At 51.7% G+C, this 24,365-nt stretch overlaps 9 protein-coding genes across 9 annotated transcripts; 4 read left to right on the forward strand and 5 right to left on the reverse strand.

Annotated features, from left to right (window-relative positions):
* Positions 1-559: 559 nt before the first annotated feature.
* On the forward strand, positions 560-2,737 carry CKM354_000714400 (uncharacterized protein; the record flags this gene model as incomplete). Its single annotated transcript, XM_044802487.1, has 5 exons — positions 560-771; positions 831-1,160; positions 1,236-2,059; positions 2,112-2,209; positions 2,264-2,737. The coding sequence occupies 5 exons, from the start codon at positions 560-562 to the stop codon at positions 2,735-2,737; spliced, it is 1,938 nt and encodes a 645-aa protein (XP_044658422.1).
* A 753-nt stretch (positions 2,738-3,490) lies between these two features.
* Positions 3,491-5,191, forward strand: CKM354_000714500 (uncharacterized protein; the record flags this gene model as incomplete). Its single annotated transcript, XM_044802488.1, has 2 exons — positions 3,491-5,074; positions 5,129-5,191. The coding sequence occupies 2 exons, from the start codon at positions 3,491-3,493 to the stop codon at positions 5,189-5,191; spliced, it is 1,647 nt and encodes a 548-aa protein (XP_044658423.1).
* Positions 5,192-5,831: 640 nt separating this feature from the next.
* On the reverse strand, positions 5,832-9,887 carry CKM354_000714600 (uncharacterized protein; the record flags this gene model as incomplete). The annotated part of the gene is made up of 1 exon (XM_044802489.1): positions 5,832-9,887. The coding sequence occupies one exon, from the start codon at positions 9,885-9,887 to the stop codon at positions 5,832-5,834; it is 4,056 nt and encodes a 1,351-aa protein (XP_044658424.1).
* A 691-nt stretch (positions 9,888-10,578) lies between these two features.
* CKM354_000714700 (uncharacterized protein) lies at positions 10,579-11,355 on the reverse strand (the record flags this gene model as incomplete). Its single annotated transcript, XM_044802490.1, has 1 exon — positions 10,579-11,355. One exon carries the CDS (start codon positions 11,353-11,355, stop codon positions 10,579-10,581), a length of 777 nt encoding a protein of 258 aa, XP_044658425.1.
* Positions 11,356-12,503: 1,148 nt separating this feature from the next.
* Positions 12,504-13,364, reverse strand: CKM354_000714800 (uncharacterized protein; the record flags this gene model as incomplete). The annotated part of the gene is made up of 3 exons (XM_044802491.1): positions 12,504-12,812; positions 12,875-13,059; positions 13,109-13,364. The coding sequence occupies 3 exons, from the start codon at positions 13,362-13,364 to the stop codon at positions 12,504-12,506; spliced, it is 750 nt and encodes a 249-aa protein (XP_044658426.1).
* Positions 13,365-13,941: 577 nt separating this feature from the next.
* CKM354_000714900 (uncharacterized protein) lies at positions 13,942-14,961 on the reverse strand (the record flags this gene model as incomplete). The annotated part of the gene is made up of 1 exon (XM_044802492.1): positions 13,942-14,961. One exon carries the CDS (start codon positions 14,959-14,961, stop codon positions 13,942-13,944), a length of 1,020 nt encoding a protein of 339 aa, XP_044658427.1.
* Positions 14,962-20,422: 5,461 nt separating this feature from the next.
* Positions 20,423-21,457, forward strand: CKM354_000715000 (uncharacterized protein; the record flags this gene model as incomplete). The annotated part of the gene is made up of 5 exons (XM_044802493.1): positions 20,423-20,712; positions 20,762-20,826; positions 20,882-21,181; positions 21,231-21,304; positions 21,362-21,457. 5 exons carry the CDS (start codon positions 20,423-20,425, stop codon positions 21,455-21,457), a joined length of 825 nt encoding a protein of 274 aa, XP_044658428.1.
* Positions 21,458-21,953: 496 nt separating this feature from the next.
* On the forward strand, positions 21,954-22,577 carry CKM354_000715100 (uncharacterized protein; the record flags this gene model as incomplete). Its single annotated transcript, XM_044802494.1, has 1 exon — positions 21,954-22,577. The coding sequence occupies one exon, from the start codon at positions 21,954-21,956 to the stop codon at positions 22,575-22,577; it is 624 nt and encodes a 207-aa protein (XP_044658429.1).
* A 62-nt stretch (positions 22,578-22,639) lies between these two features.
* Positions 22,640-23,604, reverse strand: CKM354_000715200 (uncharacterized protein; the record flags this gene model as incomplete). Its single annotated transcript, XM_044802495.1, has 4 exons — positions 22,640-22,734; positions 22,790-23,006; positions 23,063-23,205; positions 23,262-23,604. 4 exons carry the CDS (start codon positions 23,602-23,604, stop codon positions 22,640-22,642), a joined length of 798 nt encoding a protein of 265 aa, XP_044658430.1.
* Positions 23,605-24,365: the final 761 nt, after the last annotated feature.

Consider the following 24,365-nt stretch of genomic DNA (forward strand, 5'->3'; position numbering starts at 1 on the left):
ATCCTCGGCCAGTCCTTGCCTGCAGACATCGACGCCCACTATGCACTGCAGCCGACTCCTCATCTCCATCTAGTTGCGCCCCAATGGAAAGCACGATGGAAGCGGCTAATGGCACAGAGGCAGGAAAGATGGCCCTTGGCCTGCCGCAATCGGGCAAGCGGGGGCGGTCTTGCAGCAGCGATCTTCCAGTCGTCCTGCTCGAATGACGCTCCACCACCGCCGCCACTGCGCGGGAAGTGCTATCGCTGCCACACACTTGCAGCAATCAAGCTTGCCAAAGCCTTTGCCGACGCTGATCTTTGCAAGCCATGTTGCTTAGCCAAAGCGTATTATCGCTGGGCGACCGCACGACCTCTGTGACCTTCTTCTTTGAGCACAGTTCATGCTGCTCGCGTGAGGAGAGCGAGTGTAGCATCGTGCTGTTGGCTCAGAGATACGCACCTTCGACGCTAGAACCGAGGAGCTTTCGTCGGATTCGCGTGTGCTGCGACTGGTATAAAGATGACAAGAACGTCCAGGTAGGTCAATCATTCGTTGTCCCCGTCTTGTAGCCAGCAAGATGCATTTCTCTTCCATCGTCGTGGCTGCTGCTTCTCTGGGGGTGGCTGTTGGCGCTCCGGCTAATGTACAGCGACATGTTCTCCATGAGAAGCGGGCTTCGTCTGAGAACTGGGTCAAGGGCGAGCGCCTGAGCCCTGATGTCAAGATGCCCATGCGAATTGGACTGGTGCAGGAGAATTTGCACAAGGGCCACGATTGGTTGATGGAGGTGTAAGTCTGGAGAAGCAAGCAAATTACCAATGTCCACACATGCTGATCATGAAATCCAGCTCTGACCCAGATTCTCCGCGTTACGGAAAGTACTACAGTGCGGAGGAGGTCCACGACCTCTTCGCTCCAGCTGGTCACGCTGTCGACGCTGTGAAGAGTTGGCTTCACGATGCTGGTCTTCATCCCGACCGCATCTCGCAATCTGCGAACAAGCAATGGATCCAGTTCGATGCCACTGTGGCTGAGGCGGAAGCATTGCTGCAATCGAAGTATCACTTCTACGAGCATGCCGCCACCGGCAAATCTACTATCGGCTGTGATGAATACCACGTTCATCATGAAGTCAAGAGGCATATCGACTACATCACTCCTGGAATCAAACTCATGAAGTAAGCCGAACCGTGTTCCATAGGAGATGCCTTGTGCGTCATTGAAAGGGAATGTCATGCTGACTTGAAGTGCAGCACTCGCAGCACGCCAAAGGAAGACATCGAGAAGCGCACATTCGGCTGGGGCAAGGGACAAGGCACGCAGCCTCCTCTGCTCAAAGCACTGCCGGCTACAATTGAGAGCATTCTCGCCTCACCCCTGTCTGCCATCTGTGACGTTGCTATCATTCCTTCGTGTATCGAGGCGATGTACAACTTCACAAAGGCCACCACTGCCGTTCCAGGCAACGAGCTGGGCATCTTCGAGGACCTTGGCGATGTCTATTCCCAGACTGACCTGAATGAGTTCTTCTTGACTCTGCAACAACGCATCCCCATTGGCACCCACCCAGTGTTGAAGGCCATTGACGGCGCAAAAGCACCCAATCCAGTGACCAGCGCTGGTCCAGAGTCTGACCTTGACTTCGAGATCAGCTACCCCATCATCTGGCCCCAGAACAGCATCCTCTTTCAGACTGACGACCCAGTGTACGAGGCGAACTACACATATGCTGGCTTCCTCAACAACTTTTTCGATGCTTTGGACGGCTCTTACTGCACAACAGGAGATATTGAAAAGCCGGATCTCGACCCGGTCTATCCCAACCCAAGCAACGCAGCTGGCGCCTACAAGGGGCAGAAGCAATGTGGTGTCTACAAGCCAACAAATGTTATTTCCATTTCTTACGGTGGTCAAGAGCCAGATCTTCCTGCATCGTACCAGCAACGACAATGCGCAGAGATCCTCAAGCTTGGCATGCAAGGTGTCACCACCGTTGTCGCCTCCGGTGATTCTGGCGTGTCAGGCCGACCGGTCACTGGTGACAACGGCTGCATCAACCAGAAGATCTTCAACCCTGGTACGTATGACTGTTATCATAACGATTGAAGACATGTGCTGACTTTATACAGACTTCCCTGCCTCGTGCCCGTACATTCTTTCTGTTGGATCGACGGTACTGACTGGTAATGCAAACAAGGACGAGGAGACAGCGACTACTCGCTTCCCGGTAAGCGGCCCACAAGCGCGAGATGTACCAATTCACAAGCTGACATTTGCACAGTCCGGAGGTGGCTTCTCCAACATCTACCCTCGGCCAGCTTACCAGGATGCTGCAGTAAAGCAGTACTTCAAGACTGCCGGCACCCAGTACCCTTACTACACCGGACAGTCGTACGGCAACGGTATCTACAACATGAGCGGTCGTGGCTACCCAGATGTGAGCGCTGTTGGAGATAACATCGTGGTCTTCACAATGGGAGCCCCTACACTCATCGGCGGTACCTCTGCTTCTTGCCCTGTCTGGGCTGCCCTCCTTACTCGAATCAACGATGAGCGTCTCAAGGCAGGCAAGCCCACTGTCGGATATGTCAACCCGACTTTGTACAAGAACCCGCAAGCCATGCACGACATTACTGTGGGATCAAACCCAGGATGTAACACCAATGGCTTCACTGCCTCTGCTGGTTGGGATCCTGTGACTGGACTGGGCACTCCAAACTACCCGGCATTGTTGAAGGTGTTCATGTCCATCTGAAATGATCAAGTTTGGTAACAGCCCCTTGATTGCGACAGACTTGATTGCGACAGACTTGATTGCGACAGACTTGATTGCGACAGGACTGTGAGGAGGACCACAGACGGGAACCACGAAGATAGCATGATAATGAATAATGAAACATATCCACGTGCCAGTGAAGAAGTAATCTGACTTTCGCAACGTGAATACCTGTGCCCATCACGTGCCTTCACATGGAGATAGTGAAGCAGCCTTGGCGCCCCTCATCCCAGCACATGTCCCTTCGGCATCTGTTGATCTGTAAACACTTGGTTCCGCATATGACCGGCGTGTCACTCTGCCGCTCTGCTCAACTTTGACAACTCGAATACATTAGCACCTTTTCACACTTCGGAACCACTTTTGTTGCCGCTGAAGCCTCGGACCCGCTCGAGTCAGTGGGTGACACAAGCAGATACCACGAGACTGCCGCCTGCAACGTTGAGCTTCGTACCACGTCTGAACGCTGCGTGCCGCTCTTCGTGCACCCCAAAGTCGAACGGCCTCGATACCAGCGAATCTCGTCTCACCGCTTCTGCTCCGCGTTCAAATTGCCTCGATTTGGCTTTGTTATTGGCTGGCCCCACCTCTAGCGAGTAATTGCCGATCTACAGCACGCCCGCCTCTCTCTTGCCGCGCCCAAGCTGCTGTCATCGCCCACTCTGCACGGGACTGCCCAGGGAACGACGCGTCGCTCACAGGAATTGCTGCAAAATCCACACACAGCCCACCATGGCCGCCGACAAGGACACGGCGGTGCTATCGGACAACGAGGGTGGGGAGAAGTCGGCACGCGAGAGACTGAAGAAAGCCAACATCCACGACCCGAACGCCCTGCGAACAGACGACGAACTGCAAGACGCCCCTGCTCCGACGAGTGCCCCGGCCGACGAGACTACAGCGACCAGCGACGAGACACGAGGGAGAGTACAGCGGAAGCGAAGCTTCGAGGAGGTAGAACCAGACACGCCTGAGCCGGCCTCAACAGCACCTTCTAAATCGCACACCCGAAAGAGATCACGAGACAGCACGGCTGAGGAGGATGCCTTGAATAACGGCCAGCGAAAGACCTCGGGCGAGCGACCGAGAAATGGCGATGCCCCGGACCCTTACGCGGCGGATGCCAACGGGCAAACCGAGCCTACGGGTGCTCTGATTCCAGAGCGGAGTGGCGAGGATGAGGCAGGAGTTGAGTCGTTGGCGAGTCCCAAAACTAAGAGGAGCCGGCTACACTCAACGACCGAGGACGCGGAGGCTATCATCGCGGAGAGCACTGGACTGGCAACTTCAAGTGCTTTGGCGGAGAAAACTGCTGCGTCGACAGCCGAGTCCAAGACGGAAGCGACAGAAGGCTCTGCGGGCAAGATAGCACCTGGGAGCGCCTTTGCCAACACATCTTCTTCCTCACCTTTCGGAGCTCTAGCGGGCAGCAAATCACCCACTGGTGAACCTTCTGCCAGCGCTTTCGCATCCTCCAAATTCGGCGTCCTTGCAGGCTCATCATCCTCAGGATTTGGTGCTCTTGGTAAGACCGCGGGCGGCCCAGGACTAGGTGGAGGATTCGGAAGTGGGAGTGCCAGTGCGTTGGTTAGCACAGAGAACGAAGCACCAAAGGCTGCGGGCAGTGGCTTCGGTGGTGCTCTTGGTCAAAAATCAGCCTTTGCCTCCACAGCCAAGAGCGGGAGCGCGTTCGGCTCGAGCGCATCAGGATTTGGCAGTCTTGGAGGAACAAGCAGCGGGGGTTTTGGAGGTGGCTTTGCTAGCACAGGCTTCAGCAGTCTGGGAGGCGGCGGCGGTCTCTCAAGCTTCGCCAGCGGCAAGCCTACCGCCTCTCTAGGAAGTAATTCGAAGCCATTCGGGGCAGCAGCAGACGACGATGATGCTGAGGACGGAGGCGAGGATGACGAGGATGGCGCTGGATATAAGAGTCCTCTGTCGCAGGAGTCTGACAAGCAGGACGAGCGATTCTACGCCCAAGACATCGAAACTGGCGAAGAAGGAGAGTCGACTGAAATGACCTGCCGCGCGAAATTGTACAACTTTGCCACTGGCGAGGGTGGGAAGAAGGAGTGGAGAGAACGCGGCGTCGGAGTGTTACGCCTGAACGTACAGCGTCCTCTGCACGACGACGACGACACGAAGACTACCGCTCGACTGCTCATGCGAGCCGATGGCTCCCACAGGGTGCTACTCAATACGCCTATCCTACCTCAGATCAGCTTCGGCCAGCCGGACGGCAGCAGGCCGAACGGCAGCTTTGTCTACTTTATGGGTACTATCGACGAGAAAAAGGAGCTGCAACTTTTGCAGCTAAAAGTAGGAATCTCTGCAACATGTCAAGATCGGCCGCCATTGCTAACTTCGTGCTAGGTGAAAGCAGTCAATGCTCTCGAGCTCTTCGACAAAGTCAAGGCTCTTCAAGAAGAAATGTGAAGTACCAAGAAAACGAATGATACTTTGGCGTAACGGCGCCGAGACGGCAGAACACAATTTGGATCGAAAAGAAATGGATGCGCAATAGCACTATACCCTGGAGCATCCACACAGCTCATACAGCATTTGAGTCACTTTGGGGCTTGGGAACATGTTGATGCAAGCGTCTTGTCTGTGCGCTATTGCACCAGATAGAAATGCGCTTGGTATGCCCATCTGGGGCTCATTGCGATCAAGTTGCTCATAAGAAAGGCATTTGCCCATACATAACATAGATGGAGTGTGCCACGTATAGAAGAGCAATGCTTCACGATGTAGTGCATGATGATGGATGGTCTTGTGTAGTTTTTAACAATTGCATTTGACGCCTTCCAGTGCTTAGATTTATTCTAATTGATAGTGGGCGACGATCCACCAAGTCGAAAAGCAGAAAGAGACTTTGGAGTGGCAAGTCGTCTCTATCATGACTATCTGGTTGAGTGTAGAACTACTTGTTTCTTCTTCTCATAAACCCCCATAAAGCCATCTATCTCATATGCTCATCAATGCTGCTTGCTTGCTCATGACATCTCAACCCCATCCATACATACCCAACCAAAATCAACGTCAACGTCAACAGAACAAGGACTCTGTACACTCATCACCTCCAAAACACTCCACCACCTTGCTGCAACCTCTTCCCATCAGCACCCAGCCCACCCATAGCCCTCTGCTCCGCCAAAATCTTCTGCCACCTCTTGTACTCCTTCTCCCGACTACTCTCCGCCGCAGCTCCAATACTATACGCTACAGCACCAGCTCCCAACCCCGAAAACAGGGCCCATTTGGCGCTTTGTCTCCAACTTCGATACTTTCTTCTTTGTTCCTTCTCTTCGTTCTTGGTGGTGCGATCTTTCTTTGTGCTACTGCTGCTCTTGAGACGAGATCCTGAGAAAACTTGTTCTTGGCGGGTGACGCGGGGGTAGTGTTTGATTTCGGTTTCTTCGTCTGCTGCTGCTTCTTTCTGTGCGGCTTCGTGTTCCCAGCGATCGCCTACGAAACCTGTTGGTGAGGCGAAGCTACCTGTTGCGGGTTCTTCGTAGCCTGTTTTGTCGACGGGATTGATCTTAGGTGCGGATTCAGCGGCTGTGGGCTCGACTGCAGTGGGTGCGACAAGACCATGGTCTTGAAAGGCTGGCGTGCTCTCGGGAGCATGCTTTACGGCCTCGGCCGTCGACTGGGCTTTGCGGAACACGAGCAGATCTTTGGTACCGTATATGACTTGGAAGCCTTGCTTTTGTAGCTCAGCAAATTCTGGAATGAAGCGTGCGGGCTGATAGAGCTGCGATAGCGCTTCGGGTATCGAAATAGGAGTTTCTTTGCCAGTGAAGTTTGTCGAGGTTGTCGATGTCACGAGGAAGTCGTTCCCGGAGTCGTAGGCGAGCACTTTGTAGATGGGAGGCTCTTCCCACTCTAACCCAGGCATCGTAGTGGCGCGAATTGGGTGCTGAATATCGGCGTCCACACTTCTGGTACCGTATACTTCCTTGTCCATCATAGATTCCGTTTCGTGGGATTCCTTGTTTTGTTGGGCGAGCTCAGCTTCGAGGTTGTCTTGCTGAAACTCATACTTGTGTACCTTCTCATGTTCTGCAAGAGCATTGCCCAGATCTGTATTCGCCTCGAGCTCGACGGCTTCGACAGAGTGGATTTGCCGGGCAGTCTGTGTCTTCTCGTGTGCTTCCAGTGCCGCATCGACGTTCGATTGGCGGTGATTGACATCAATCTTGCCATATCTATTCTCGTAAATGTCGCGGACCTCTTTGAAAAGGGCCTGGTCATGCTTCTTCTCTGCAGCTCTTCGTTCGTACTCAGCCAATGCTTGGTCGATTGGGTGCGGCTTTGTTTCCAATTCTGCTGGCTTGTCTTGAGTTGCCTTCTGTTCGTATGCCGAGCCAGCCCTCAGATCGTACTCTGATAGTGCCTGGTCACGAGTATGGTTCAAGGCCTTCAGCGTGTGCTGGAGTTGCTGCAAATCTTGCGTGAGACCACTTGCATCCTGCTTGTACCACTTGCTGCTGTCTTTGGCGAACTTGGTAACATTGGTGCTCATGTCACCTTCCGCCTGCACGGCTTCAACTGGCTTGGCAGAAGAGCGCAAACGTTCGACTTCATTCTCGAGCTCTCGAATGCGCTCGACCAGCATCTCAGCATTGATACTACTCTGCTTGAAAGTGGTGTCCAGCTCTTCACGTAACGATTTGATCTTCTTGATGTACTTCTTCTTCTCAACATCTGATGTCTCTGAGCGGCTCTCCAGTGTCGTTTGCAGTCGCTTCTCCAGCTTCCGGATGGTGTCTACATGACCTTCGGAGTTCTCGCTGCTTTGCCTGTAGGCAATGTCAAGCTCCTTCCGGAGTTCCTTGATCTTCTCCTGGCATCTTTGAACCTCGTCACGGGCAGGCTGGGTGACTGCGGCGGGCGAGATCGAGATGCTATTCGAGTTCGTCCCACTCACGATAGGTTGGTGTTCACGCGCGTTCATGCGAGTCTTCTGCTCTTCGACCTCGGCCTGTAGAAGAGCGTTTGCTTTCAAAAGCCTGGCCCGCTTCTCCATATCACGGACATCGGCGCCCAATTTCTCGGCGGCCTGATTGGCGTCTGACGTTGCTTTGCGAGCACTCGCGATATCGACCCATCGAGAGCTGGACTTGCGACCAAGTACGTCGCCTTGCACGCGGTCCTCCAGACTCCTCCTTTCGCGCATTCGTTCGAGCATGTTTGCGCCAGATACACGAAGATCGTCAATTTTCCGCTCCAGAGAGTCTTGCAAGTCTTGTCTTCTCTGGATGCGGTCAGCTTGGAAGAGTGCAGCTTGATCCTCGCGCTGTTTTGCGGCTTCGTTGCTCTTGTATTCGCCGAACTCTCCTGTTGACTCGTGAGCTGCAGAATCGTCCGGCTCCTCTATTAGTGGCGTAGATCTGTGCTGCATGCGGTCCAAGGCTGGCTGTAATCTTGTGGGTGCTGGAGTTGCGGCTGGAGAAATGCTTTGCGCCCTCGCTGGCAGTTTTGTAGTATCCAAAGATGCAATCATCATATCATTGCAACCCATCTGCTCAATTGGCACTCGCTTAGAGATCGGCTTTTCAACCAGCGGCTTGCCACTGACAGCATCCATGGTATCTAACTCTTTGTGCAGTGCCGAGGCCTTCTCCTCCAGCCTAGTAATTTCACGCTGGATCTTCTCAACATGGAAAGAGCCGGCTTCCTGCTTCAGCAACTTCATTTTCTGCTTGGTGACGTCGTAAAGCTCCTGGTTGAGCATGACTCGATGTTCTGCCTGCTCCCACTCACTCATTTTGCGAGGATCTGGCTTTCCATGTCGATAAGCGCGATCAGTGTCGACTGTGTTTCGTATGGGCACAGCACTCTTCTCGACTTTCTTTTGCCCTACAGATGCGCGCACATCTGCCGCAGTCAAAGAATCAGGATACTTCTCGTGCTTCGTAAGTGACGCTGCTTTTGGTGCATTAGCCACTACGGAGGTGTTGATCAGCGAAGGGAAATAGACCGATGTCTTGCGGCCCTTGCTGTCCTGCGTAGGCACTGAGATCGCCTCTTTAGCCTCGCTTACTGCCTTGACTGGAGCTTCAACGGTAGCTGACTCAGTCGAGGGGTTGCCCAAGCCTGACTGCCAGCCATGCGACATGAGTGGCGACTGTGATCTTGCCGGGTAGTCTTTCAACGCATCCTCGACCTTCCTCACTTCAGATACAGGCGGGCCTTTAACCTGCACCATACGGTTGCTGATCGGATCATACTCGTACCGACGCTTTTCACCGGACACAGAGTCCCACTCCACGCGGCTTGCCTTCTTGGTCCATGAGTCCCACGAAGTTGTAGCGCCATAAGAGTAGCTGGTCTGTTGGCCATCGGGTGTGTCACTGCTCACGTCAATGGTTGTCTTCTTCGGATCGTATTGGTATCGTGTCGGCGCAGCCTGGTCTTGCGGTGCCTCATTGCTCGAATGGACTTGCCTCTTCGCCTCCGGTTCTAGTGGTCTATAGGATACTTGAGTTTGATCTACCTTATGTGGACGGCTCGTGGTTGTGCTTGGATTGGCTTTGGCCTCGGAAGGATCCTTTGACCGAGAAGCGTCCTTCATGCCCATTTCTTCTTTCATCCAGCTTGGTACAAGTGAGTTCCAGAAAGGTTCGAAGCGGCGGCCGAAGACCGCCTCATACGGGTCTTCATTTATGCGTTTCCGCAATGCCTCCATATGTTCCTTCCATTGTCTCTCGCGTTGACTCAACTCGACGCCATCGTCCTCGGCCGATCTCCGAGCCTGGGCTTTATGATCCTGCTTGTCCTGCTCTTGCTCGGGAGCCCATCTGGGTCTGCCAACGTGGCTTGCCCATCTGATGTGCTTCGGCGTGAGGGAAGGACGCTGTAGCAAGTCCCAGTCCCATCGACCTCGTCTGCGAAGTTTATCTAGCATCTTGGCTCGTGTCTTTAGTGTGCGATAGCGAGTCATTCGGTGATACATTGGATCGATCTGCGAGGTATAGTCACAAGGTCGCCACCACCACAAGCTGCGTGCTTGAATGGAAGTCGTGCCTGGGCGGGCAATGCTGGACGTGGACGACCGAAGCGCGCTGGTAGACATGGACCGAGGTCTGGCAGAGGCGATGCTCTGCTGCAGGTGAGGTGTGAGCATGTTGCTGACTGACCGCTATGCCGGGCGGTATAGCTGCTGTCCAAGCGTGCTGTCGGCGAATCTGTGCTATTGACACGTCATCTGCGTACTATCAATGATGGTGGAGCGTGGATGGAGAGCAGACCGGCTGCTGGAGGTGGTGTCAGGGACAAGCAAAGTCTAGAAAGCGGCCAGCAATAGGAGAGGAACGGGAACAGGCACGACGGTCGATGAGAAGGTGTGGGAGCTCAGCTCGCCATCACACCCGTTGCTCCATCCGGTGTTGTCCACGACCTCGCGTGCCGCCGTGCCTCGCTCCAATCTACATAGCACCATCCGACCCCGCGTCGTGTCGCATGTGCGTCCAATCACTCTCTTCCCTCGTGTGGGGCGCTGACTGATCCCTATCACGAGACGTGGGACTATGGGGAGAGAGCTCCGCAGTGAGCAGACGGAAACATACGCCCAGTCAGTATGTGAGCTACGCATGGGCTCAATCCAGGCACTGCCTACCCAAGACTACAATACATGCCCTGCTTGTACCATACCCTTTGCCTCCTTACGTGCCTCGAGGCGATAGCACACCAACCTTACTGCAGCGACACCTCCAGCGCGCAAATAGTGCCCGGACCTCTCCATGTCGGCAAAGGTGAACGGGCGTCTCGCGTCGCCCATGGTCCCAGATTGAGTCGCTGTGTCACCATGGAGCGCGTCAAGTATGAACCGCTCCATCTGTGGCGACGACAGTAAAGGTAGTCTTGGGCATCGTGAACATCATCGTACAATGCTGAGCATGGCCAAGCGTCTGATATCTTGCCTCCAAAACCACCTTCCCTTGCTGTGCCAGCATTGCTTTCTGATAGAGATACAGACAATGCAGCATATGCCACTCCCAACTGGCATACCCTCCGGCAACACCCGTCTCATGCTCCCAGTAGTTCGCCAAACTCTCGACCTCTTCGGACGACATCTCTTCGGTCCTGTTCTCGTCTCGGTAAAAGTGCCACTCTCCATCCGCGTGATAATGCGCCGCTTCTGCTCGGAACTTCGCGTCGAGCTCGGAGTTGTGGCAATGTGGCGGCATCCAGGAGGGGCTGATGGGATCGAAAATGCATCCCAACGATTTGGCTTCCGACACGCTCCTGCCGCAGTAGCATGAATCGAGGGGCTTGCCGTGGCTGTCGAGTTTGGGAGAATCTTGGAGTTTCTTGCGTTCTTCCACGGCGTGCGTGAGACGTGATGGCAAGGCGAAGCTTCCGCGCTGTGTATGGCGAATGTCGTAGACCATCCAGGCGAACAAGTTCGCGACAACCAGGCAGGCTAGGACTACGAGCCAGAAACGATTCGGTCGCGATCGATTTCTGCAACCGGGGCACAAATCGAATCGATCATCATCGTACTCTCCTCCCTTGGCCAATCTCTTCTTGCCATTGATGCTGGCCTCGATTTTCTTCATGAGACTGCCACCGCGCGATTGGTTTGTTGACATTCTGTATTTCGATCAATGCGCACTTGGACAACGAATACGAATGAAGCTGATCTCCTTAACCATCTGCACTGCTCAGGGCATCCGTGCGACGCTCGGGCATGTTCTCTCTTCGGAGGCCGCAATATGTGCAGCACATTACTGTGGTCTCAGCCAATGCCGTCAGGCAGATATTTATCAAGTTCGAGGGGCCAACCAGACAGCATGAATATAGGCGGACCGACAGGCCATGAAGACACGGAGTTTTGCCCTGACAACAAGTCCGGCATTGTGATGATGCTGGAAACTTAACGTGTTCTGATTTGTGATCACGACCATTCGACGGAAACCAGGGCTCCCCTACCTCGCGGCCGCTTCGCACGGGCCTTCACTTTCAGGTTACAACTACCTTCTATGGAAGCTGCATCGGTTCTGACGCGTGTTGAGGCAGGTCGGTCTGTTCAGGCTCGTCGCAAAGCGACTTATGGCATGCTTGGAAAGGGCGTCTGTGTACACTCAACTCAAGCTACTCATGCCACCTAAGGGTATGCCTTGCATTATAACACAGGTACTGGCGTCGTGACTCGATCTGGCTCTAGAAAGCTTTACGAAGCACCAGACGAGACACTTGTACGCAAAACCAAGAAGAATCGCATTGCCTAACTCCGGACTACGTACTGCTCGTGCAGGGAGCGCATTAAGGTTTTTATCTATACGAGTCGTTGTCGAATGCACTCCGACTAATTACAAGACTGTACCCTCTTGACTGAAATAAGTATGCGAGGTACGTAAAAGTTTAGTCGCACGAGTCCTTTAAGTGCTCATAGCCTCGAAGAGGCGCTGTGTCATTCCTATTTGAATGCGTAGGTGAACAGGCCATAGTGTTGGATCTATGTCAGACCCGCTGCGCGGCCGCGTCAATCTTGGCAAGGTTTAATATCGACCTGGAAGGAAGGAAGCTACGCGCAGGCAATTTCCCTGGGTATGAGAAGGAGTAGGAACTACCCGGCATACACTATCACATTGTGCGATCTATTCAAAAACAGGACAACATTCTTATATACACCCAAGAAAACTCGAGGACCGAGCGATCTGCTAATTCTGCTACGCCCTATCAACACAACCCACAAGATTCCCGGGCCTGGTACTGAGCGCATCGTCCAGCGGAGATCTCAAAGCGGATCGATGACATCCTTCTCTTTATCCATGCGTTGCTCGTAGGCCCAGGTGAAGATCTTGTTGTAGTCACGGCATTGATGTATAGCATCCATACCGTTAATGCCGTGCTTGGTCCAAGGCTCAAAGGTCACATCGGCGTTACACATGATGGCTTGACGGAGGTAATCGATGCAGTGATCTCGATGCATGCGAATCTCTTCGGGAGTTTTGTCGGTGAGTGTCCACGAGAACTCTTCAGGGTACATGTTGAGACGTAGCAGATTCACGCAGTGGAGTTGGTGGAAGACTGACACGCCGTATACCTAGAGTGGGAGGAAGCTGTTAGCTCTGAACCTACTCGATGAGGTAAGAGTATCAGACTTACAGTATGCGTTAGAGGCCTCTTCGTAGATGGCTTGGACGGCGGAAGCCCTACAGTGGCTTCGTTGGGCAGCTCGATGACACCTTCGCCTGGAGGAGACAAACGATTCCACAATTCGTTCGTTTCATTTGTCGGCGGATCGACGAGCGGCCAGTTTGGTTGAAAGACAACTCTACTGTCGTATGCCACTGCTTTCGATCAGGATCCTGGGTTTCGAATATAAGGAATTGTACTCACAATCCGCCTCTCCAGCCGAATTGGCTATCGCTTTGCAGCTGAGATTCTTCGTTTTAACAAGCATGGCGACCTGAGACCATACAGAGATACCTGTCAAGAACAGAGCCAAGTTGAGGGTTGTGAAGATTGTTCTTCCATTGAGCCATCTTCTTGTTGCTGGTCTTTTGGTTGATGCATTCTGGGACATGAGTGGGTTATCCTCGCGGATGGAGTCATCGTCCAGATAAGAGCCGCTTGTCCTTCCTTTGCTGTCCATCTGTGCTTTAATGAATGTCAGGGAGGGAGAGAAGAGAGACAAGAGAGAGTGTATGATTTTGTCTTGAGTGAGTTTGGAGAGGAAGGAAGAAGTGCTCGCCCCTCAACGATCTGCTACACTGTCACTTGGTGGAACTACAAGAGGGGTTACGCTACACACCGCTAGCGCTATTATCCCAACAACGGCGAGCAGCGCCGTTGTCGACGATGCATCTACACACACAGGTATACGGACTCCGGCATCGATCTCAAAAGGGTTCTGACGAAGACCGGAGCACCCAGTCTTGTTTATGTAATCCCGATGGTGGATTTCCACTCCAAAATTCAGCCACTTCTACGGGATATACCAGGGATATCGGGTAAGCCTGGTCACGAGTACTTCACGCAGCTTCGAGCGTCATCACATGGAAACCCTTTTCTCGACGTCCAAGTGGCACTAGGTGCAGCTCGAATCAACATTCAGCCGGCAGGTATCACAGCGGCGGAGCAAATGATTGGGAAAAAAGCTCATCATTGTCTCATGTGTCTGAAATCGTACGCTACAGTCTTGACGCTATGGAAACTCAACCCTTACTTGTCTACAACACCTCCACGTAGCATGGTCCGTCCTTCGACTCAGCGTCACATCGTTTCCTGTCGGCTTCTGACAACTGATTCCTGTCATGAATCTCAAGAATCTCAGAATAGTATTCGTTCTTTCGGCTGAAAATATTCAGTCCGACCTTTCGACCCTTCCTCACGGGCATGCCTGCGTGATACGTTCCATCGACACCAGTTCCGTTGGGGTAGAAATTGTGCCAGAAGACCGCGTTGCCGATGACAGGAGGGAAATAGATGCCGCCTTCTTTCGACTGTTTGCAGTCCACGAAGCCTTGATTGCACCATTCTGTTGCGAAGAGCCCTGACCATCGTGGAAAGCCTGTCTCACCGCCCTCGCAGCTTCCACCGTTCTCCTTGTCGTCGCAGGCCAGATACACGAAGAATGTTGAGACACGTGGATTAAGCATGCCTGGATGCCAGTCGAAGTGTGGTCGGAACTCGTCACTCGTGCCATACTTGACGAGTTGGATATCTTCAACGTGTCCGACAGGCATGAAGCCCTGAAAATCTGCCGCTCGTTTGCGAATGCAAGCGACGACAGGATCATCTGGCACAACTGCCGAAACGGATTTTCGGTATTCGTTGTTGTATGTCCGTCCCATGGGTCCTGACAGCGGTGAAGCCATGTAGTACGGCTCTGCCAGGACCAGAAGATAGTCGGCCTCTTCTTGTGTAACGAGACCCTCGATATACATAACAAGTGGATCCGCGGACAAGAGCCGGGTGCTGTACTGATGATCTGGGCATCCTTGTGCATATCGATTCGCCATTTCTGTCCGAGCGGCCGTGATGTTTGGCATGGAGGTCTTGACTTCTGGCATGATGGCGCTTGGTACCATTTGAGCAAGTTGCCATTGATCAAGTGAGAACTTCGAGCTGATGTGAGACCACTTGTCGATTCCAAAGAGCAGTGTGGGAAGTAGGACAGCTGCAGTTGTCCATTTGTTGCTGGACGAAGCGGTCCGAGCACTGTCACTGGAGGACTTCTTAGACGACATCTTGAGAATAAGTCAAATGTGAAATCGTGACGAGAGATGTTTGAGATAGTATTTGCGACGAAAGGAAACGAATGTCTTGAAACTCCTGAAGGCTGTATTTGTACAGCTTGAAGCGCCCTCGTATCGCAGACTCTATCTTATCTCATCGATCTTCCGTATGAGGGAGGCTCACTCAGCCACAGCTACGCTGTACTGCATCGACCCAATCGGTGCCAGCAGCAGCAGTGAACCTTAGTTGAGGACATCGGTATATTGAAGGTCGGTGCCCGGTGAAGATGATCCAAGCAGCTAATGCTGTCATGCGATGTAGGTCTCCTGGAGCATGGATAAGTCTCTGCAATTCTTAGTGCCGCGTCATGATAACGATGACTACAGGAACTCAAGGCTGCTGAAGGCCAGAAGCGTGCTCTAAGCAGATAAAGTGCAAGTATTATCGGAGACTTTACAGTGGGAAGATGTGATTCGAAGTCGTTCTTTGCACTCAACGCCGTGAGAGACATTCAGAGAGCACATTGGGTTGATCAAGTTCGACAATGCTCACTCTGACCTTGTGCAATGATCCCACGTCCGGAATTATGCAGAGGCATGTCTGACCGCTACGTAAGACACATCCGAAAGTTACTGCAAAGACAGGCAGTGATGTTGTCTGCAAGCCAAGGATGCTCCTGGCAACAGCCCCAGACGCCCTCGTACTAACGTGTTTGATAAGCGAGTGTGACAGACACGCTAGTGTGACACTTTGAGAAGGTGGATGAGTTTGATTCTTGATTTCTCACGCTATAGGAGTCAGAACTACCTCAAAGTTGGATCAATTATATGCTCAGAAGTCACTCTATCTGATTGACAACCTCTTGAGTTGTGACCTTGAATGCCACACTTGCTGCAGGTTGGTTTGGCTCTTGGCTGTCCCTCAATCTGACTAACTAACTCCATTGCCTGTTGAGCCTGTGCTTGTTGATTGTCTCTGAGTGCTAATTCATCAGTGTCAAGGCCAAGTGTAAGCTTAATCTTCTTCCTTGGGGCTCTGTGAGACTGTAATTCCTCAATAATAGTCTTCATGTTATCATGTTCAGCCTGCAGTAATGTCATAGCAGTCTGTGACCTTTTGAACCCTTTTGACAGCCTGTCCACTGCCTCAATAATTGAGGTTGGTGAGCTGTTTTGATGCCTAGTAACCCTGGCCTTAATCTTGCTTGTTTGCCTCTCAACCTGCCTTGGATTCTGAGGGGTATTCTGTGTGTCTGATGAACAAGGTAGTGGTGGAGTTGGTGTTTTATGACGCAGTGTCAGCTTGGACAACACAGCCTGTGGATCTAGTGGTACTAAGCCTGAGCCTCTGAAGGCATTTCTGATAGTGTTTGGAGTGAATGCAGCCTCATAGGCTACCCTGAGCTGTGGTAGGAAGTCTTCCTTGATTAGGTGGTGGTATCCAGCTGCGCCAAGCCTCTGAATTCTAGCTGAATATGCCTTCTTTAATGGACCAAAACAGCCAACATCCAAAGGCTGGAGTAAGTGGCTTGAATGAGCTGGCATGCAGAGGGTAATAATGCCTTGTTCAATACAGAATTCTGTTACGAAGTCGCGTATCGTCGCATGTTATCGGGGGGCACTAAGGGACCCTCTCTCGTATTGTCGGGCAAAAGAGGATACAAAACTATCTACACTATCGAATGGTACTATATAGGGGCTAGTATACAGGGTCTGGGGTCCCGGGTATATAGGAACCAATATACATGACTCACAGCAGGGCCCAGTGGAGTGTCAGTTCACAACACTCCCCTTGACAGTGCACTGGGGCTGTTCAATCCATCTCCTCATCCCAATCATCATCCTGATCATGTGCAACTAGGGCCAAGGCCTTTGAATCTGAGATCTTGTTCTCAGAGACCACCTTTATCATTCCTTGGGCCATTTCCAAGTATGGGCAGATTGAAACATAGTGCCCAGCTTGATTGCATAGCTTGCATCTCAGTCCTTGTCTGTCAGACATCTTGCTGTCTGATCTTCTTCCTCTGTGAGATGATGATCCTCTTGATGATGCAGCTCGGGCTGCAAAGGCCACAGGTGTGCTGCCTGCAGGCATGCTCACCTCTTTCTCCTGAAGGATTGAGAGTATGCTTTCAGGTGACAGTGAGGGTTGACCATCTATTGCATCTCTGATGGTAGACCATTGTTCTGGAAGCCCAGACAAGAGTACCTGTGCTCTTGCCTTTGGGTTTATGGCAGCAGCCATTTCAGGTTGGGCAACTTTGATCCTTTTGCCAAGTGCCTGAAGGTGTGTCCATGCTCCATCAATGCTCATGTCCTCTGCCTTTTGGAAACTGAAGTACTGCTTCAGAAGTTTCCTTCCTGTAGCTTGGTTGTCTGCATACTTCTTCTTCAGCTCTTGCCAAACCTCCTTTGCAGTTTGGAGTTCTGAGACCAGCTCTTCATCATCCTCCCCTATGCACAAAGATATCCACCAGATTGCTTTGTACTGTGACTTTGGGGTGATGGGTGTGTGTGTCTCATGGGAGATTGTGTGATACAGGTCTTCTCCCCTCAAGAAGATTTCCATCCTTCTGAACCATCCTTCTGCATTGTCCTTGCATAGGATTGGGCATGGTCTTTTCTGAAGTCCGGAGGATTTGTCTTGAGTATCCATTGTAGTCTTGTAGAATTAGTATTGGGTCAGATGGAAAGTTGTCCTTCTGTCCCAAGGAGAATCAAAGCGGGGAAAAGTCAAATGATTGCAGGGTTCTTCCTATACATGGGTCACCCTCTGTCCCTCCTCAGATTAGAGCCTCCTGTTGGAATGATCCGGCCATCAAGCAGCCGTGCTTTCCTGCTGGCATATGGGAATCAAGGGAGCATACCACTTTGGCACCCTCCAGCTCAGGACTTCCTGTAGCTATCCCATAAGACAAAGGTAGGTTCATGACTCCTCTTGATCCTGGATTCACCATTGGCCTCCAGAGGTAGTGAGAGGTTCAGGCAGTCTCTGAAGTGTTATGAGCCATCAGCAGTCCATGTCAGAACTGCCTTGCAACTGCTTCCTCCCTGAACATAACATATCTGGTATAAACCAAGCCTTTGGTTACTGCAAGATCTTCCTTTGAGAGTTGGCAAGTTCTCCCAGCACCAGAGATAAGGTACTAATCCAGACAGCTTGGGGTGCAGTCTCTGAAGTGTTATTCTGCCAACAGCAGGTTTGGTGTACTGCAGGTTGCTGTTACACTTTCTGCAGCCCTCTGTTGCAACATCCTCTCCCCTTGTTGTCTGTCTTGGTGTCCTCACTCTAACTATCATTCCTCAATGCTCTTCTCTCTTCTGCATTTGGTCTCAGCTGCAGGTGGGCTGGCTGCAATTCTGCATGCAGCTGCACCGCTGTTTTCAGTCCCTCAGCTAGGGTCCATGGGGTCCTACACCCAGTTGCAATCTGGGACTCATGTTTAACCATGGAAAGGGTTTTGCTCCTTCTTTATACAGGGGCACATTGTCCTTTGTCCCTGAGCACAGAGGGCACAGTCCTTCCTCTGTGTGCCTGTCTTCACCCGCAGGCTCCTGGCGCAGTCTCTGCTGCTACTGTCCCTGTTTATACAGCCACAGCTCGGGCTGTTTCCTTGCTCTTCTAGCTCGGTGTCTCGCTGTTGCCAATAGCGTTCCTGTTGTCCTGCCTTCGGCTTCCGTACTCTGTCGGTGAACCGCGCCTCGCCTTCTATCGGAGCTTGGAATACAATAGCGCTAACCCGGGCTCATAACCTTTTACGAAGTCGCGTATCGTCGCATGTTATCGGGGGGCACTAAGGGACCCTCTCTCGTATTGTCGGGCAAAAGAGGATACAAAACTATCTACACTATCGAATGGTACTATATAGGGGCTAGTATACAGGGTCTGGGGTCCCGGGTATATAGGAACCAATATACATGACTCACAGCAGGGCCCAGTGGAGTGTCAGTTCACAACAAATTCCTCAAACTCTGGAGTTAAATGGCTGTCATGGCCATCCAAAATCAAGAGCCTCTTCTGACCAACAGTCCTATGCTTTGTATAGTCATCAAAGTGCTTAATCCACTGGACTGCATGATCAAAGGATGTCCAGCCTTTAGGACTAACTCCAAGCTTCCAGTTTAGTGGTAGGTGTTTGAACCAGGCCCTGTTCATTTCCTTGCCTGAGAAGATAACATATGGAGGCACTGACCAGCCTTCTGCATTAACACAGGCAATAACAGTCTGCCATTGTGTTGAATCAGAAACCAAGGCTTTAGGTCGTTGCCTACGCTCTGTAGCAGTAACAACTATAGTATTCTGACAGTGTCCAAGCCTGAATCCACTCTCATCAAAGTTGTATATGTCGTGTTGTGTAATTCCATGGCAGGCTATTATGTTCTGAACGAGCCTGAACCACTCTGTAATAACCTCTGGGTCCTCATTCTTAGCCCTCTGATTTGAGAGCCTCCGTGATAATCGTGTTTCCAGGCCTTTATGACGTTTGATAAAGTTATGAGCCCATCTTTGGCCAACCTCTTGTCCATTCCGTGCCTGGGTAATTGAAGAGGCCCAGCTTCTGATTATAGCCTGTGTTGGCGAGTAACCACGTGCATCCAGGTCAAGAATCCTCTGATAAACCACCTCCTCTTCAATAGGTGTCAAGACTCTGTTGTTTGCAGGTGTACCAGCCTGTGGACGCGTTCCATTAAGCCTCCGGCTGAGCGTCATATAATTGACTCCGTGGGCAGCTGCAGCGCTGCGCACGCTCTTGAAACGACCTAAATGGAGGTCACGGATAGCACACTGAAGAACCTCTTGATTTGGAGGTGCCATCGCGTAAAATGGTGGAATAATTGACGCGTTTAGTGGTGGTGGTAGATACGAGATGGAAGTGTCACACTAGCGTGTCTGTCACACTCGCTTATCAAACACGTTAGCCCTGTCCGATGACCCTATGGAGTCATTGTAAACTTTAATTCCTGCCCTAGGACGACCTGGGAGCCTGGTCCCTGCAGCATCCGATGACCCCACCGTTCGTATTGATCAGCCTGTTCAGAAGGAGGGAGTGTCCAAGGTGTTTCAAGTAATCCACACGACTGCTGGAGCGTAAGTTCTGTAGTATTTGATCAAGTGTTCACCATCATGATGGGGCCTGAGAAGGAAGCATTCGTTCGGGACTCTCTTCATTACTGCTTTTTGACATAGCATTACGAACAACGCCATTGTTGAAGATCGGAGGCCACAAAGCCGGAATGACGGTATACTACGACAAATCCTAGGGGCGAAGGTCACGCCACGAAAAGTGAGCACTGCTGGACTCCGATCCTAACGTGGGCCTGGCGATTGCGCGACTAAGCATGACTGAGCCCTCGGGAATGGCAACAGCAGCGTTCATGGAGGCCGATAGCAATGCTGATGAGCCGTTGGAAAATGACTTCCATCCAACAGCTTGTTGAAGTTTCCATCGACTTACATTCACAACACACAACTATGGAAGCAAAATCAAAGGGCAGAGCATTCGATCGCGGCTTCCCTGAGGCCGAGAAACTACTTGCAGAAGACCAATGGGCGTCTTCGCAGCACTGTACGCCCGGCCAGAAGTCTCAGGCACATGGCCGCATGTTCTATGTTTCATTCTCTTTGCTTAACATCACCCTTGGGCTGGTCCTAGGATACTTCTGTGTGCGATATTCACGACTCTCTGTCACTAGTTGGGGCGTCAATCCGAACACTCCAGTGCCTCAGGACATCTTCACGATGCGTAAGAATGTTGCATTCAGGTGAGTATGATTTATTTCAACTCTTCGAATACGTCTGACAACAAGACAGTCCTGATCGCAGATACATGGGCCCAGGGGCTGAAGTCAACTCTCACTGGAATACCTTGACAGCAAGTATGAGACACAACAATCGCACCTGATTGCGCCAATTATTGACCTCGTCATATAGGTTCCGACTCTGTGTATATCTCTGAACCAGAGCGTTACAGCCTTCACGACGCAGGAATTCGAGCTCCCATGTTCATATTTGATGAGCCTCCCGCCTCGGCTGCATCCCTGGACAACGTGAACAACTTTTACGTCCTCAATACGCTACATCAATTGCATTGCACAAATGTGATCAGACGGAGGTACAATATGCTCGTCTACGATCCAGATGTAAGCCCACTGGCCAAGAACCCCGAGGACGAAGATTGGATTGAGCACGTCGAGCACTGTATCGAATATTTGCGATACTCGATTACATGCGGTATGTTGCAATCAAGTTACTGTGTGGCAAATCACTGATGGCCTTGCAGCCGACTATATGGTGTTGGAAAGTGATTCTCCTCCTGGAAGCCCGCCAGAATTTTATGAGGGAGGCCTGGCTTGGGTAAATGCAGCTCCTCTATCTTCGCGCGTATCGATGTTCACGCTGACCATTTTCAAGGGTGTGGTGCACTCCTGCATCAACTGGGAGCGTTTGATGCAATGGCAAAGAAATCAGCTAGAGGCGTACAATCGGACGTGGAACACTACAGCTTGATCACGCTAGACAAAGCAGCATTTGTCGTCCGTTTTGTCCGTACATAAATCGCTTAGCATCAGTCTGTTAGGATGCTACAAGTGCTATTTGTACATGTGAAAAACGCAAGACAAGAGAAACATCGGTCTCTAGTCATTTTCATCCTTTTTGGCAGCCGATGGAGTACTTTTGCTCCCATCGCCCGGACTTGAGTAGCGGGAGAATTCCAAAGAGCCTCAATCCTGTCGTCGCTTAGGTCGATTCCGTGCGAAATTGGCCAACAAAGGCCCTGTCAACTGTTGAGTTTCGCTCGCATGTCGTCCGCGTATGCATAATAGACTTTATAGGGTGACTCTAAGTAATCTGACTGGCAGATGCCGAGAATGCGTCAAGGTTTGCTTACCTCCGTGGGATCATGCAGTGATCACGAATTTTTTCGGTCATGTGTACATAAAGTTTCATGAGCTCCGTCCTTGGATCTATGGCACGCTTGGTAGACCCGCTAGCCCTGCAAAACATGGATCCCGAATTCCACATCGCGACGCCGAGACTTTACATTTCGCATTTCCTAGCAGCGAATGACTCTCACTGTGATTTTCTGGTGAAGCTGTGGAATACACCAGAATTCATCAAGACATGCGGACAGACCAAAGTCAAAACGCGCGAAGACGCTCGAAACGAAATCGGCGGGCGATTCTTGGATGATCATAAACACAATGGCTACGGCATGTATCTGGTATCCTTGCGAAGTGACACGGATGATACACAGAGCGACCGAACGCAATCTTTCCAAGAGGTCTTGAAACAGTCGAAACCTATCGGAACGGTCTCATTAATGCGTGGCAAGCCGCCGACTGCATTCTCAGCACCAGACCTGGGCTTCGCCATACTGCCTGAAGAGACTCAGAAGGGCTATGCTCGCGAAGCATCGCAAGCGTTGATGGATTATGTGGAGTCTGCGCTGGGAGTGAAAGACATTCTTGGGCTTTTCGATCCCGAGAACAAGGCATCTGCAGCGGTGTTCAGGAGTTTGCAATTCCAAGATTGTGGCGTTAAGGACTTGGAAGAGTTCGGAGGTCTACCAGTGGCTATCTGGGTCAAGCCGGGGATGAGGAAGGACATCGCTTTGTATGGTTTGTGATGCTATACTGTGCTCAAAAAATTGAAGAATTCAGGTATATGAGTGCTTGGAAATCCTGTTGATCAACTAGGGAGCTGCCATGTGCGATTGTACTTTGCTTCTTGATCGGTTTGAAACTGCCATAGCAGGTCAAAGTCGATGCAATCGTGTTCGACTCCTGCGAAGGGGTACGTGAGCACTCTGAGAACTGCCAATTGCAGAAAGACACTTACCCCAGCCTGTCACAGAAGTGACTTGTTTTCCGTCAATGTCCACCGCGCTTGAGCCCTCTAGTATGAGGTCGCCACCGCAAGAAATACTCTGACGCATATATTCAAAACAATGCTCGATGTGAACATCCCAGTGCTTCATCGTGTAATCTGGGTCCTTGAAATCGCCGTCTTCGACGTGCCCATATTTGTCTGAAAAGAACTGAAATCGTATCATGTTCTTGGCGTGAATTAGCGGCCTATACAACTTTTGTACGATTTGAATCAGAGACTCACCAAACAATGAAGAGAATGCAGCGTAGATATGACATAGAAATCGTGAGGCTTGGGATCAGGAGTGTTTGGATGCTCATAGGGGGCTACCTGTCCCGGTGGAAGACCCCATCTTTCAGGATTCTCGATCCAAACGGCGTCGTGACCTGTATCATCTCAGCTAGCTCGCTCACGATAGTGAAAGGGTACTAATGCGACTTACCCGCAACCAATCGGTCCCAATTGCGATTCACTTCATCGTTCCAGCCAACGTAACGTTCGTCACGGTGGAAGACCTTCTTCACTGGCTTGAAAACATCTTTGGGAATAGGTGTGTTGTAGTAGACGTGGAGCAGACCGTTGGACTGGAAACGCGTGCGATACACGTAAGCGCAGGTTGCAAGCCACCCAAGTGCCAATAAAAGTATGCAAGCGTAGAGGGTTCTGTTTCCTTGCTTTGTGAAGATGACCCTTGGACTTGCGCTTCTGTTCCCTTCCTCGTCGTCAAGGGACAGGCGACGATACTCCTTTCCCAGCTTGGCTTCAGTGTTGAAGATGCTCTTCATATTGCATCGATGAGTCGTGATTGGGAATTTTCAGGAATATCAGGAACAGCGCAACAAATGTTGGCAGGAAGCAAATGCATAGTGCCAATTCTCAGACGTCCTTGTTTGACGATTGACCGTTCGGCCTTGCCAGCTTTGAGTCAGCAACAGAAGCGAAGCCCGAGATATTGCACGGTCGGACTGCGCGGTGCGAGGTCGTCGATGACGTTGGGAGTGCTGCTCTCTTGCCTTGCACATACTGTACCTTGACCGCTCATTAGGTCACGCAGTCCGGATGTCGACGGTCGCTTGAGCTGTCCGCGCGCTTTAGCCCGCCTGGCAAGCTCGATCTCAATCGATCCGAGAGGCACGGAACTCACCAGGAGGGGTGGTGGATTACGTGTTTCCTTCCGTTCAACCTCGACGATCCTTCAAAATCCTGTACTCGAATACCTACCGAGCATCTTCCACAACTACGTGCTAACGGCCGTCAGCTAAGCTGCATGCGTGCGTGTATGAGACCTTGCCATGATCATCCGAGGTGGACACCTCTGTGAACGCCGCATTCTCAGACGGCTACGATCCGCGCGCCCGCCGCCCTGAGGTCTCCCGGACGTTGAAGCCTGCCCCGGCCAGTCTACATCTTCTCTTGCATGATTCGCTGCAAGTGCAGTGATACGTATCATGCATACGGGGAATGTCATGCAGGGTGTCTAGAGGATCGAGGCATTGCGCCCTGTCTGATCGACTCCGAGCATCTCTGCACCAGCATTCCGTTCCGG

This window comes from Cercospora kikuchii (genome assembly GCF_019650295.1).
Source record: "Cercospora kikuchii DNA, contig_00004, whole genome shotgun sequence".
NCBI classification, from domain to species: Eukaryota; Fungi; Ascomycota; class Dothideomycetes; order Mycosphaerellales; family Mycosphaerellaceae; genus Cercospora; species Cercospora kikuchii.